This window comes from Leuresthes tenuis, unplaced genomic scaffold, assembly GCF_036924035.1.
Source record: "Leuresthes tenuis unplaced genomic scaffold, fLeuTen1.0.hap1 SCAF_17, whole genome shotgun sequence".
NCBI lineage: Eukaryota > Metazoa > Chordata > Actinopteri > Atheriniformes > Atherinopsidae > Leuresthes > Leuresthes tenuis.
The window spans coordinates 13,120,435-13,136,019 of record NW_027325371.1 but is presented as its reverse complement, the minus strand read 5'-3'; the positions used below and the strand labels follow the sequence as shown (position 1 = coordinate 13,136,019).

The following is a 15,585-nucleotide window of genomic DNA, read 5'->3' as shown; positions in this document are numbered from 1 at the left end:
GGTTCCACCACTGAATGACTCCCTGGTCGATGGACTGGGGCAGCTGAGGCAACAAGCATGTCATAAGATCGCGAAATAATAAGCATCCCAGCAGTTTGTTGCTGTGTCAAAGCCAATGAGACGACCAAAGAAAATCCGGAAACGAGATATTATTTTCAAATTAAGAGCAACTTGCGACGCAATAAAAACGATGCCAAGCTTGCAGAGGAGAAGAGGTTGGGGTTTGCAAGTGAAAATAATGAATACAATTAAATTGCCTGTACCTTGAGATAACAACATTGTTGTTCATTTTTTTATGGATAAATGGCAATGCACTAATCCTATCACACAGTCCTTCTTATGGTTTCTGCAAGGACTCAAGCAGGTTCAGTTGGTCCTTCAGAAAGCATGTCTTAGGAAAACAGACGGAATCCTACATTAGTCCCATGACTCTGCAGATGACTTGCTGTGGCATTCCCCAAAATGTGGTGAGTGAAGGAGAGGAACGTTTAAGATTTACAACAAAAGTGATACTTTAATTAAATGAATTCACTATTCAGGTTGTCCATTCCGCATCAAAATATTCACAAGATGGTCTGACTAACTTGTCAAAGGAGGTTAAGTTGACCTTACGCTAAAAAAAAAAGTATTATGAAAAATTCAACCGGAAGCTTCATCATATTAACTCGAATTGAGCTGCACTGGCATTTTTAGTGACTTCGCGCAATAAACGAAAGAAATTCAGTTCCCCGCCACATAAAGAGTAACATTTAGAGATCAAATTGTGTTCCAGCCCGTGACAGTTCGCTTTATTAGAACAATAGATTTATGACTTGTGTGTGTGCGCATGTTATGGGTTTAGGATATATAAGGCGTCCACATGACAATAACAAGTCATTTATCAGAGTAAGACAGTTAAGTGAGGGAGGACAGAGTGGAGGGGATTGCTGCGACTCGGGAGAGCTGTCACTTTCTGCGTGTGTGTGTGAGGGCGCGTAGAGGGATTATCATTACGCACGTCGTGCGGAGCGCAATTCTGGTGATGCGTTCATTCGGGAGAGGTGCAGCAGGGAGCAGCGAGTGTCATCCCGGATACTAAGCGGCAGACTCAGCGCAATAACAGGAGAAAGGGACCCGGCTGTCATGGGTTATGGGGGGACCGTTTATATGCGCCACAGGATTTCGACTCGTTTTTTGTTTCGTCCTTTTTGATGAATGCTCAGTCGTTGTCGCTGACTGAAAAGTAAAAGATGCGCACCGCTGAACAAAGGATTTAGGTGAAAACGTTAAAGAATCTCCTCCATATTTCAAACGTTGCAGTCTTACACGTTTCACCACCCCCGATTTGACTTGGATCAATGCAGATTTTGCCTCTGAGGACAACAGACACAGGCTGAACCACCGGGCTCCTCTTGTTTGAAACCTGGAGCAGGAGGAATCATCTGGGCTGTTCGCATACAAGTCCATGTGGATGGAGAGAGAATACGCAAACATAGTGAGTGGAGCTCACTCCGAAATGTGACATTTTTTAAAATTCTACCTCCTATCAAACCTGTCAACTCTGCATCCGTCTTCATTCTAAATCAAACCTGTTTACATCGAAAAAGGTACGTGCTGCTCACCATGTAGCCCATAGAATACTGTGGTAAAAACGGGGGGTGGGGAAGAGTAATATCCTTGTGGAAATCTGTGCGCGTGATATTTATTTTGAAGCCCATTTGCCCGAATGTCTCATTGACGGTCATTTTGATGTATATCTGCAGATTTTCTGGGTTTGTCTCTAAAAAGGTGGAAGTTGCATCACTAATAACCCTGGGAGAGAGGCGATGTCGATGCACCAAATGCATAGGTGTTTGAGAGGGCACGCAGTATTTTATAAACGCAGATTTACGCACTCATATGGTCTTTACCCAAGGGGTATGTCACAAAACCATGCACAACCAGACTAAATACAAATCTGTGCAAGACTTAGACCTGTGTGAAATTTAGCGACTGACAGGTTTTGGAACATTTTTTTCTCACGAGGATAAAAACGTTGGTCTTCTTTGGTAGCCGCGCCTCCATTTTCATCCCACAACACTCTGGGAAATTTTAGGGGTGTCAATCACTCCTCTATTCTCTAGTTGCGAGGTTAGATGTCATTCTTTAGTTTTGGATCACGCACACTCACGAACCTCAGTAACAATAGTCTTACTGCTGTTCCCTCAAACAAACACACTCTTCTGGAACCCCCAGGGACCCTCCCATGTGGCCTGTATTGTTGGGAGAGGGGGGTGTGAAAAAAAAGGAGAAAAGAAAAAAAAAAGCTCTCTAAATGTGTGTTTGCATTTAGTTGCTCTTTAGGTCAGTTAAAACAGAGGGTGTCCCCTTTTAGAAGACATTTTTCTCCCACGCCAGCCTCATAAACAAGAGGCAGGGCCCTGGATAGATAGTCAAACTTGGCAAGAAATTGCACTTAAATGCCTGCTTGAGTCCAATTAAACAAGGAAAGTGTATAGAAATGGATGTCAGTGTATGTACTGACTTTATGCCGGTCAGTATATAGATGATAAATGAGCCTCTAGCTGTTTTCAGTGCAGGAGTGGCGTAGTCAGAAGGCTCCTGGGCCTTTTTTCGGAGTGTTGTGTTTTCCATCATTAATCAATATTCAGCTGAGTGGAGCTGTTTATTCTCAGACTGTGCATTCATGAGTTAGTTAGCTTTCTCTTGGGAAAGGATGACGCTACCCTATCTCCCCCAGGCTGGTGCCATATGTATGCTGTTTGGATTATTGTATGTGTGCGTAAGTGTGTGTATGGAGCCTTTCTTTGAATGTATTACACAGCTGAGTGTACAAATCGGAGTGTCATATACACAGGAACTTCCCTGTTACTCCTCTCATATGTGTATTTGTTCACACACCCACAACAATCTCCTAGCAGACATATACATATGGAAGCTTGTGGAGCTGTTCTTATTACGAAATTTTGCTGACTTCCACTCACTGTGGATTGCCTAACTTAAACCTTAACCAAACCTCAATTTACACATCAGCCCTAACCCTAACCAGCACCCCAGTTAGAATACACTGCCACATTAAATCATCCCCTTAAGCACTGTTGTTCCCAACAAGGTCATTAATTGTACCAGAAAAGGTACTAATGAAGTAATGGAACAAAAATATACAGAATTCAGCTTCAGGCACAAAGCCAGTTCCAATTCTTCCTAATCACATCCGTCTGTTTCTTGCTTTTCTTAACCCTCTGATAACTATCATGCTCTCTAACCAAATATGATCTCCCTGGCCCCCCTGCCATCAATCCCCCATTCATCCTACCCCAGATCTTGATCTATAGTGGAGCGCTTAATCATATCGCACGGAAACAGAACACTTAACACCGGAGGTGTGTTTGTGTGGGTGTGTGTCTCTGATTTCAGGGTACAGTTTGAGGTTTTGGATGCCATCACATCCAACCACTCATATAATATGTGTTGTTAATGTTGGAGGCAGGGGAGAGAGGGAGGAGACAGAGAGGAGTGAGGGGTAAAGTTAAACATTGGCGCAGTTAATTGCCAAGTCAATTAGCATATGGTCTTGCTGTAAGCCCAATCACATGATAATGAGCTCTAATTAGGGTGACCAGGGATGTCTGAAGAGGCTGGGGAAAAATACTTCCACTGTCAGTTTCTTCATAATGGTCCCCAGGTGTCATCGCCTTTTTAAAGTCTTGCACTCAGTAGCTTTTTTTAGATCATTGTCCTCTCAGCCCTGTTTTTGCCTCCTATTTATGAATCTATTTCTTCCTAAAATGTATCTTCCAAACTCCTCAATACTTAAGCATGCATCATACTTTGATGTCTACCGCTTCTCTTATCCTCTGTTGTCTTGTCTATCTCCTTTTATTCCCACCTTTTGTATATATCACTATGAGTTGTAAGGGAGTAAAGATGTCAGCCTATTGATTAGTGATGCAGAGAGATTTCTGTGTTACACAGATCAGATGACTGAATGCACTTTTTAGTTAATTTACATTTGCATTTCCATTTGTGATTTCTTTGCATATGTTCAGGAAATAATCTGTTTGAGAGCAAAGACAATCATGAACATGTGTCAGGAATGAGCAGCAATTGGCAACAAATAATTGTCAGAATGTTAAAGACAGCATATCGCACTCTTAGGATTAAAGTTAGCCTTGATGGGTTTTCCTGTTTTTTGTTTTTTTTTTAAATAATGAATTCTGGGTTTATATATTTCAGAATTTGCACATTGCACAAGCAGTAAAAGATCAGGACATCTCATTTCTAAGTCTTTGCAGTTGCTGAATCTAGCTGAATGCACTCCAGGGGAGGACATGTCTGGGAAGTTACGAGTTCAGGGATTACAGCAATCATGCCGCTTGTCAAAGCATCCTTGGCTGAGAAAGAAAGTTTTTCTATTTGGTAGATAAGAGTTTTCTCACATTATTTAAAACAGATCTTCTTCTCACAGTTTCATACTAAAACTGCATTTTTCTCAACCAAAAATTGTGATTTTTCAATCCTGTTAAACCCTCAAAAAATGCTGAAGATGGGCTCAACTTCAGAGAACTGTAACATACATAATACCATTCAATAAATGCAGACTCAATGAGCAATTAACAGTAAAAACTATATTAATTGAGTTTAATAAATCAGAGATTTACAGAGAATATTCTCACTGAGCCGTTCTACTTACAGCCTCTGAGGATTCTTTCAAAGACTAATTAGAGGGGAAGACAGACATCCCTCCAATTCTTCTTCTTCTCCTATGTTAATTCAGACCAAGCTGCCACAAGCCAATTATTCCCATTTCACACATTAAAGGAAGTTAGATGAGTTTGAGACAGACCTGACAGTTTGGTTTTATTTTTGACTTATATATGTAAATGATTAAATAATCCCAAATTACCTGGTCACTTCAACGGCTGAAAGAGTGCATTTCCAGCTGTATACCTGTTCTCTCACGTAAACTGTCTCACATACTTACTCACATTCTCTCCATTACTGTCAAACAATCTGAATATAACTGCTGGAGAAAAGCGAGAATGGGTGCAAGTCGTCAAAATGCAATAATCTTCCTGATCATCATTCCAGTAATTAGACAGCATCTGGCTGCGTGTTGTTGCTGATAATTTTATGAGGCTAAAATTGTTCTAGAGGGCTTGCTCCCCCATCCCTGCCAGTCCAACATGGAGCACATCTGCATGACTGCAGTGCTGCACATTTGCCCTCTCATGCTGGTATTTCTGTTGTGTGTGAGCAGCTCCGCTGTAAAGAGTGCATGCTGCACACTCTCCACAGTAAGCTTTGAGTCAGACTGTGTTGCTTCAGACATACATGCATAACAAATGCCAAAATGAATGAGTTATTAGCATGTAAACAGAGGCTGCACACATGGGTGCGTTTGTGTGTGGGAGAGCGATGAATGCATGCAGCCTTGCTATGTGCAGAATATAGGACCACAGAGTGCCAGCTGGCTGCATGGCACTGAGGAAGATGATGCCTGAGAAACAGCAGCCATGCAGCAGAACCAGCAGAGGCTGGATCTTTCCCCCCAGTTACATAAGAAATACAGCAAGAATAAAGGCATGGGGAAGGGAGGGAATGTGGAGGAAGGGTCAAAAGGAGCCAAAATGGAAGGATGAGGGGTACGTTTGGGATTAGACAGCAGGAATGAAAAGAGAGAGAAGATGTGAGGAGTGAAGGTGTTAGCAGCATGTCTTTTAAATGTAGAGGAAAGATGAGACTGGTGGCATTAAAATCCAGCAGCATAGAGGATTTGTCTGATGGTGCTAGAGTGACAGAAAGAGAAACATCTTGTAAGATAGACGGGAGCGGAGGATGAAATGGTGGCAGCAGCCTCACTGTGCTTTGCAAAGCAGAAGGCCAGTGGCTCTCTCTTCCTCTTTTTACACGTCTCAGTAATATGAGGGAGAGGAGAGGACTAAAGTATGTGGCATGTGTACTATCGGTGTGTGCCACACACAGTGCATGGGATTTTGCACATGCATATTTGGCTGATTGCATTCATCTGGCTGTGTGTGGCCCGTGGCAGCTTTCAGCTCACCAATCTGCCAAGTCACACTCAAAATGCAGCCAGTGCAACCATCTGCGCAAGAGGGAGTGACGGAGTGAGAGGATGAGTGAGACAAAAAGTCACTAGTGTGCAGGACAGAAGCTTCAGCCTCTTGTTATGAGTGTGCACTTGTCTTTACTGCATGGCTTTATTCTGTCACTGCCATCAGAATGTGACAAAGAATGGGACTAAAATAAAAGATGGAGGAGGAGCGGTCTGTTTGGCTTGCTGAGAATGAGTGAGTGAGCTTTTCAGCTGTTGTCTCTTCTGCCCTTTGTTTTATTGCTGTAATTTAGAGTTGGGGAGTAACCATGGTTATCAGGGACTCAACAGAAGAAAACAACACAGTGTCCGGATATAGCATGAGACAGCCATCTTTGATGTTTTTGTGCCACTTGTTCAGGTATGCATGTTAATGTAAGATGTTTGTGCATTAAGATGGTGACTCATCGCTCTCTATAAGCACTGACTGATGTTAATGTAGACCAGTGACAACCAGCAGCTGCGGGCTCAACAGGAATCAACAGCAAGAAAGAAGGGAGCAATGCATTTTGGTAATGAGGAGGCGTGAAGAGGAATTTTGGAGGGTGTAAATCTCTAAAGAATACATGAAAGAGCTCTGAATGATGAATATGCACAAAACACACATACATGTATTTTTCAATGTTATGCCCGCTGGGGTCTTTAAGAAAAAAAAAAAAAAGAAGAAGATATTTCACAAAGTTGTAAACAACTGTGGTCTTAGAAATATTTTTAAAACGTATTCGGTGGCCCACACTTCAAAAGCTTGCAAGTGAATAGATGGACCGGCTAAGCCAACAGAATCTGTGACACCAAGAATTAGACCTGTGGCGTTATTTGTTATTTGGAAATTTGCCATTGAGGGCAAAAATACACTTCTTGTTATTCTTTTGCACCAAGCTGTAAACATGTTTATAGCTTTTCTAAGGTTGGGCATTTTAACAAAGGGAGCCTGAGTCCCTTTTAGAACCGTCTCAAAAGTGATCACCCGTTAAAAAGTGGAATTGCAGTTTTTGACCTTTCTTAGTTACAGCCAGACAGCTAAACAGCAAGCTAGAACTATTAAACCCCTCAAAGCAGAAGGAAGTTGTGAAATATAAGTTTGAAGTTTGAATTCTCTAAAAGTTTATCAGCCTGAGTATTTTTAAATCTCGTTGCCTTGTCTATTGTTTTATTTTTTGGGATAATCAAAAATGTCACAAATATTACAATCAAAAACAAGTCTAGTCTGAGTTTATTTCCACTTCTGTCGGTATGTCTCTTGTGTTGAAATAATTCAAAATGTCAAGAGTCTCCTTTCAGTCTGCCATCTTTAACTTGATAATCAATTCAATAAGCTACATGCTGGAATGACCGTGTGACCTTGCTGGTGTTTATCTGATCCTGGTTCTCTCCACTGATGGCCTAACTGTTCAACATACTCTGACTTACTTAAGTATGGAAAGGGAATATGAAGCCAGGGATATCCAGTGTCCTTTATGTGGCATGCAAATATTGTGGTGCAGTCTATTTGCGGAGACTGTTTTATGTTTCATGTCAAAATTATAGCGAGGCTGAAGCTCCCTGAAATAAACAGTCCAAGCACAGAGAAGAAAGCAAAGTGCTTTGCGAAAGCTGATTGTTTGACACACTCATATTGGAAAGAATGTCTGAAAGCTTTGCCACCGCAACCTGGCAAGAGGATGTGTTTGTGTGTTGTGCTGTGGTGCCTTTAAATACAAGTCATCCTCCTGTTAGACACACAGCTTGACAAGGGAGACGACAGCACTGATCATCCCAGCAAAGCCCCGGTGAAATAAAGAAATGTGTATCTGTGTGTCTCTCAGCTGTGATGAATAATCCTACAAAAAGAGAAAGGTAGACTAAGACAGCAGGGATTTTTCTATGAAAGTACACACAAGTTTGTACTAGTGCTTGAGGTGCTGTGTTCTTGTGTGGAGTGTATTATGCATTATATCACACCTTGCTAGATGCCCCTAGATGCCTGATAGTGAGTCAAACTGCTTGTAGCCAGTAGTTATTTTCTCTGTATCTGTGTTTTTTCATAAAGATATGCATGATGCAGCAGTTTTCCTGTCAGCACTGCAGCGGCTGGTTCACTGAATGGAACTGGTCAAATCATACACATGAAAGTATAGAAAGCAGTGAGCTATAGCTGCTTGGACTTGTGACCTTACACTGTGAATAAAGAGAAAGCTGCTCAGAGCACCTCTGAGACTGTTGGTGCTTTTCTTGTGTGTGTGGGTTGTTTTTATTTGATATAAATGATTTTTTTAAAAATGGGCTGCTGTTGGTGAAATAAGATGTGTTTTTGGTTTGTGTGTTCAGAGAGGCTTCAATCATTCACCCTGCATGAACTACTGTTCTTTGTTTCCTCTGTAAAACACAGCAGTGGCCAATTGTCTGTTTTGTTTCACAGATGGATGATTGCTGCGGGAATGACTGACTGCTCAGCTCTGTAGCTTTCCAAACATTTATTGTCAGAATGACTCACTGTCTTTCTCACTCCCTCTTTTCTCCACTCTTCTGTTGTCTTTCTCCCTTATTGCCACTTGTTCTCTGCATTATCTCTCTATCTGTCCTCACTTTACTTCTCTCAGAGATGGCGTTCCCACCTGCCCTCCTCCTGCTGCTCACTGTTGCCCTTCGTGCCAGTGGTCAAAATCCAACTGACCTAGAGACTATCCCAAGAGGCTGCGGCTGGGGTCTTGTGCGTCCCTACACCCTTCTCTGTGACCTGGACTCTATTTGGGGAGTGGCTGTTGAATCTGTGGCTGCCGGTGGAGTGCTGGCTTCCATCTTACTTGCCCTAGTCCTGCTTTGCCGTTTACGCCACATCAGTGAGGCAGAGAAGCGCAGTGGTGTGGGGCCCATCCTCCTGCTGCTGCTTGGCGTCCTCGGCTTGTTCGGCCTCAGCTTTGCTTACCTTATAGAGCAGGATGAGACACTTTGTCTGGTGCGCAGGGCCCTGTGGGGTCTCCTTTTCGCTGTCTGCTTCTCCTGCTTACTGGTTCAGGGTGTCCGTCTGCGCAGACTGGGCCGTGAGCGTCGAAGCCCTGGTGGCTGTGCTCTGACAGGCCTTGCACTGGGTTTAAGTGCTGTACAGGGCATCATCGCTGCAGAGTGGCTTCTTCTAACGGTGCTGAGGGAGGGAAGAGCTGCCTGTCAGTACCTGCCTTTGGACTTCTCATTAGCCTGCAGCTATGTGTTAGCCCTGCTACTAGCTGCGCTGACTGCCGCCTCCCTGGCCCTCTGTGGGAAGACACATCACTGGCGCTGCAATGCTATCTGGCTGCTGGTGACCTGCCTCCTGTCCCTGCTACTGTGGGTGGCCTGGGTGGGCTTCTATCTGTACGGCAACGCCTGGCTTGGCAGGTCCCCAGACTGGAATGATCCGGCACTGGCAATAGCTTTGGTGGCTCAGGGCTGGCTGCTGCTGATCTTCCATGCCATTCCTGAATCCCACATCTGCCTGAGACCCCCACCACAACCCACTGCCCCAGACTACTTTGACACATCACAGAACTCAACACGGATGAGGGAGACAAGCTTCGATGAAGACATCCCTCTATCCCACCGACAGTTTGTGGAGAACCAGGGCTATGGATACAGCGATGAGAACACTGCAGGTACACCACCATCCAACACGTTAGAGCAGACAGGCGAAATTTATGCTGAAATCTTGTGGGAGGAATGTAGGCCAAAGTGAGTAATAGAACACCAGGAAATATCAGCATGAGAGGCTAGAAATAAGTACTGGAGGAAATTTCTGTTGTGTAGGAAGTGTTTTTTTTTCTCTTCTCATGAGAGCAAGTGAAGTGATGAGTCAAAATGAGTAATCTGGATTCATTTCTCTGTCTATTCCATGCCAGGTTTGAGGAGCGGTGGCGGTGCTGGGCAACACAACAGCAACACCGCCACTAGGCCCAGCGCTCCTTTCCGTAGCAACGTGTACCAGCCCACCGAGATGACCATGATCCTGAACGGGGGAGCGGTGAGTACATCCTCCCAGTCGCAGGTACACGCCGCTTACACGCCGCTCTCTCATTCGACCACGCCGACAAGACTGCATGCACATTTGTGCGTTCGGGGCCATGTGTCACTGCACAAGAATGAGGGAGAGGTGTGAGTGTGTGTGCATTCTGAACTTGTGTTTGCATGCTCCTGTTTGTCGTATTTTTGTGGGCACATGCACGGATGGATATGTCTCATGTGGTCACTCATCTGGCGCTGATTTGTGTGAGTGATTGTGAGGGAGCCTCCATGCCCTCTTTTATGTGTAAATAACCTGCAAATGTCATCTGTCAGCTGAGTGATGCAACGACCTGTCACACTCCTCATTATACAGGATGAATGTGTCTCCTAGCAGGCACAGGTGAAACACTTTCCAGTCATTGCGCAATGAATTTCACTTACCATACAACAGCACAACAACTCACATATTACAGAAGGCCCAAAAGCTGAAGCAAGTCCACCGACTGAACATTATTTGTAGCCACTAACACTGGCAATTGCAGCCAGTTAAAAGGTTAAAAACACTGACAAAAGATCAACGCACAAAAAATAAAATAGAAAATAGTGTGACTGTAATAATAATTAAAAATAAAGAGTTTGACATGTTCATGATCTTGAGTTCAGTATGAAAATCAATAGTACCATTCAAACTGTTGTGTAGATATAAAGCTCTTCCAGCTGTTAGCTTAGCTTAGCACAAAGTGAAAAAGGGGAAACAGAGTGTGTCATTTTCACATCTTGGTTTTTGAAGTTTGAATTTCTGTGTGAAACTAAACTTCTGGCTCAGGCTAAATACTGTATTTATTGCACAAAAATGTGTTTAGTGTTCTCATGCAATTCTTGACTAAAGTCAAGTGAGTTTGGCAGCCTCGTTTTGGCAGACAGTAGCCGAGAACCAAAAGAGAAAAGCGAACTTTGTCACATATGAGATCACAGCAGCGATAAAGCACACTGAGGCCGTGTAAGAATAATTATTTTGTAGCTAACTGGTTGTTGACAGAACATCCAAACGTGTTCTGTGAGATCATTTCACTGCTGCAGAAACACAGAGCTGTGGCTGATATAAAAAAAGAAACGACTGACCCTAAAACTAAAAAGGACAGCCATATGCATACTGCATAACCTTGTGTTTGGTAATTCATTTGTTACACTTTAAAATGAATAATTTATAAATTGTTCATGCAAACTTCACTACAGGTCAGGAAACATATTATCAAAAGACACTAAACTAAGTACACAGAGAAGGGGCAGAAGTAAAACCTTTGCAAAGGGCAAATTACAGCACCATCAGAAGTGAAAGAAGTATTCTTGTAGTGTGAATGGAACCAATGCAGCTAAGCATGTGTTAAAATGCATGTAGATATCTGATGCTCTCCAGACTGTTTATCATTTACAAACTTAATTTTTCCATCTGCAGGTTCCCTCTGCCCCTCCCACCTACACAGGGAGGCAGCTTTGGTGAGCAAGTGTTTTGGAAAGAGGAAGTGCGATAGAAAATGAAGAGAAGAGGATGGAGAGGGTGAGAAGGGAGGGGTCCAGGACTAGGGACCTATCTAGGTGGACTGGACTTGCAGCATGGGTGTCTACAGGGCCCTTTCACTCTGTGTACAGACTTTAACACTGACTGTGTGCCAATCAAGTACTGTATGAGTGTGTGTGAGATTGAAAGAAAGCAGGGTATGGAGGACAGAGCTAAAGCTTTTCAAGCACACAAATCCTCAAAGAAGAGTTTCAAACCGTGAAATGTCCAACAAGTAACAATACACGGCCGTTGACTTGGATCTGAAATTATCAACACAGTGTTCCCTTTTTGAATTTTTTTAGTATGATTTTCTTTAACACTGCAGCATGATAGGCATCCTTGAAAACTGTGAAATCTATTGCTTCTTCCTGCTCCAGCTCTCATCCTGTCAGGTAGGATGTCTTCTCTGCCGCTCCTCACAATGCCAGCGCTCAAGTGGAAACATTTAGCTCTGTCCTCCATCCATTCAATCAAACTGTGCGTGAAGACAGAGCACATGGGCAACTGTACATCTCCAGCACCGCCCTTTTAAAAACAATCCAACCACTGTGGGGGTCTATGTACAGTATACAAGAGGAAACAGCGTGTGTGTGTTCCCTGTGACTCTCCAACTCCAACAAGCCCTCCTCCTCCAGACTGTTAACCCTGGCCTTTCTCTATTTCCGGTCTGCACTGTCTGTGAAAATAACACATAACTCTCCTCACCTCGTGTCACTCTGCCACCTGCATGGACACTTTGCAAACATAAACTGTGAAGTTCCCAGCAAGCACAGACACTATAAAAGCAGCGCGGAACACCTGAACAAAGGAATTACATGCTGCTAACGAGCTTTTGTTGAATATATGATGGCGCTGAGTAAATTATGATTGGACTAGGAGGGCGTCAGTCTTCTGTGGGGAGGTGCAGTTTTGTGAATCTAGGTCAGACTGCTGTGCTTTCCCATATCTCCGGTGGCCGTTGGCGCACTGAAGCAGCCAGGAGAGACTGTCACTTTAAATCAGCAGGAAACGGAGCGAAGAAATAAAACAGTCTCCTGCTTTTAGCTCCTCTATCTAAGTTCAATGTGTCCGTATGTGAGCGTCATGATTTCATGAGTGTCGGCGGGGAAAATTCAAAGTCAAAGTTGCTTTCTGGTGCTAAAATCTGCCTCCACACAACTCCTTAGTGAGGCAAAGAACTACAGAAACAACACTTGTGTGGATACAGCAGTCAAACTGTGAGTGACAGACTATATATAGAGCTGTGGCTGCTGTGTGGAGATATTCTAGAGCCTCAGAAAGATCAGATTTACACTACAAGGTAGAAAGAGGAGGATCAAATAAAAGAGGAGAAGGGGGGTGCAGAAGAAGGAGATAGCGAGACATGGGCCGAGGGGAGTCTGAGCAACAGTGGAATCTGTGATTTCCTTCAGTCAATCTTCAATCTGTTCAAGAAAATGGCTCCCTGGCCTGTTTGTATGTGACGTGGGGGCAGCTGTGTCCTTCTCCTCTGTGGGTTGTCTTTATCTACAGAAGAGTATCTCCCTCCTTCTCCTCCTCACCTTCCTCCCATCTCTTTGTGGTCAGCCATAGCTCAAGTCCCCGTGCCAAGAAGGACTCTCGTTCAACCGGAGTCTCTGTTTTTCCTTCATTGTGGCTTCAGCTCTCTCTTTCACCTGAGAAGCTGTGTATATAGTAGTGCTGTAAAGCTTTGATTGCTTGTTTACTTTTATCCTTTTTTTAACTGTAGATTTGAACTGACCACCGCAAGTAGATTTTTTTTAACTGGTTGCTTTGTGTTCCTACTTTGCCTGTTGTTCCATATGCTTTTATTTTTCTCTTTCTGGTGTCTTTTTTTTTTCGTTTCTTTAACTAGCATTTTGGAAATGTTTTGCCAACACTAGATATGCTTTTTTTCCCCCTGTTTGTTTGGTTAACGTTCACAAAATTATGTGAGTTGTCATTTCAGGAGACTTTTGTTAGTTGTACCCTTCTATTCTTGTTGAAGAAAGGAAGGAGACAAATACACTTATTTTCAAATTATATAAATAAAAAAAAGTCAATGGCTGTGAATAACTTTGGCACTTCATGCAGTAAACATAGACTTATTCTGTGATACAATAGGGGTCTCTGTAACAGGCAGAGCAGGAAGGGCAGTCTTTAATAACTTCAATCCCACCAATAGTCAGTTGAGTGACCTCTGATCTTACATCAGGCCTCGACTAAGAAAAGACCAGGGGTCAGGCTGTGACTGCTGCTGTATGTGTGTACGTCGTACACACTGGCTATTCTTAATAGGAGAACTACTTGCAAGCCAGCTTCATGCCCAAACACAGCTTGACGTAGCAGGACAAGTTGTGTTTGGGCCATCCCTGGTCAGAAACAGATCCTGAGAAGAAGAACTGTCCCCAGGGTTTTTGGATGGTCAGCAGTAAATCTCAACACTCAGAGCTGAGAAGGGAGTTTTTTTTATTTTTTATTCTATGATGTTTTCACTCAATGTGAAGTATGGAAAAAAGGAAAAAAAAATAACAACATGATGTGACTTCGTAGATTTTGCACTTGTCAACTACCTATCTGTGCATGCTTATCACCATTTCTACATATACGACCTTTCTCAGACGTACTTTTGAATACTACTTCTATTTATGTAAAAGGTCATGTGACAGTAATCATTATTTCAGTGTATATCAGATGACACACTAAATGTCTGTGCTTTCTTAAACACAAAAGAGAGCTGGTTCTTGTGAAGCAAAATGATTCGAATCAGGGGAAATGGTCTAAAATAGTAGGATAACATCAAGCCACCATCAGTGGACCCGATAAATTCCTCTGTTAGGTTTGAAGACTAAATGGTGACAAAAAAAAGAAGAAGAAGAAGAAAAAAAAAGGAGAATCTTCCGACTGATATTGTCTCTGTGTTTAAAGTCAAGTAGACTGTGGTGAAATTTGCACAAAACTTCTATGTTAAGTTTGTTGTCCCCGGGAAGCCCATCTGAACACCCATCTTCCCCGGGCTCGACATGTCCTTGCCTGTCCTCTCCTGATTCGTCTTGCCTTCAGACTGTTCATGCAGGGCAGCTGACAGGGGTGATATTGGTTTTCACAGCTATGACTGTGCGGTGACGCAGCATGCCTGTATATAGAAACTCAAGTCCCCTGATTAGAAGAAGAGAAAATAAAATGAAAACAGTTAACTCTGTTGTTTCTGTAACTGATTCAGGAAAAAAGTTCAATAAAGGTGTCATGTTTGTAGTTAACTTTTAACTGGATCTTGTCTTTTATTTTAGACATACACAGTTAGATATCAAAATAGAAGCCAGATAATTGTTGAATTTGTTTTAGAAGATATTGACAATTAACTTTTTTTTTTCCACAGAAACAGAAAATCTTCTCTGAGTCAACTCTTTAACATTTTGCTCAACAAAAACCAACATGTTCTTGGGGTTTGAACAATGTCTGGCACACTTTTTCTATCCAACAACATGATGCGCAACTTAAAATCAGTATGTTTTCCTCTCTAAATCCAAGAGCTCTATGTGTAAAGACAGTTGTAATCTATACCTTCAACTCCTGCATAGAGTCCAGAACCAGCTGTTATGTGGCCAAGCAGTGACAGCCTGGTGCCACCTCCTCTCTGCGTCTGTGTGATCCAGTTTCAGTCGGGCACAGTGTTGTCAGACTCTGTGGAGCTGGATCAACTATCAGATGTCCCCAGAATGAAATAAGCCGTTTTATCACCTTACCCAGTGACAGCTGTCTACCAGGCATTCACATACCTGCGAAGGGAGATATGCGTAGACCCTCCTCATGTCTGGACAGGGAGGGTGAAGAAAGCCACCCGCTGCAAGGCTGCAGAGCAGCCTCTCAGGTGTGCTGGGTTTGCAGCATGGAAATATGCCAGCAGAGCACTTTACTCACTAAGTTTAATTGACTAGCAGTCAGGACAGGACAGTTATAACCTGGACAGTTTTAGCTTGGCATGAGGGACAGCAAA

At 43.1% G+C, this 15,585-nt stretch overlaps 1 protein-coding gene across 2 annotated transcripts; it reads left to right on the top strand.

Annotated features, from left to right (window-relative positions):
* Positions 1–771: 771 nt before the first annotated feature.
* On the top strand, positions 772–14,848 carry gprc5ba (G protein-coupled receptor, class C, group 5, member Ba). Of its 2 annotated transcripts, none has more exons than XM_072368979.1 (4): positions 772–1,586; positions 8,676–9,702; positions 9,946–10,091; positions 11,505–14,848. In XM_072368979.1, exons 2-4 carry the CDS (start codon positions 8,676–8,678, stop codon positions 11,547–11,549), a joined length of 1,218 nt encoding a protein of 405 aa, XP_072225080.1. In that variant the 5' UTR covers positions 772–1,586; the 3' UTR covers positions 11,550–14,848. The 2 variants fall into 2 exon arrangements, with proteins under 2 accessions (XP_072225080.1, XP_072225081.1); XM_072368980.1 differs by having other exon boundaries at positions 775–1,586; positions 8,674–9,702; positions 9,946–10,067.
* The last annotated feature ends 737 nt before the right edge of the window (positions 14,849–15,585 follow it).

What these genes read in the sequence shown, in the direction of transcription:
- gprc5ba (XM_072368979.1), top strand. Translation starts at nt 8,676, where the DNA reads ATGGCGTTCCCACCTGCCCTCCTCCTGCTGCTCACTGTTGCCCTTCGT. An exon ending in CAGCGATGAGAACACTGCAG is followed by an intron (nt 9,703 to 9,945) that starts GTACACCACCAT and finishes ATTCCATGCCAG; the next exon opens with GTTTGAGGAGCGGTGGCGGT. An exon ending in GTACATCCTCCCAGTCGCAG is followed by an intron (nt 10,092 to 11,504) that starts GTACACGCCGCT and finishes TTCCATCTGCAG; the next exon opens with GTTCCCTCTGCCCCTCCCAC.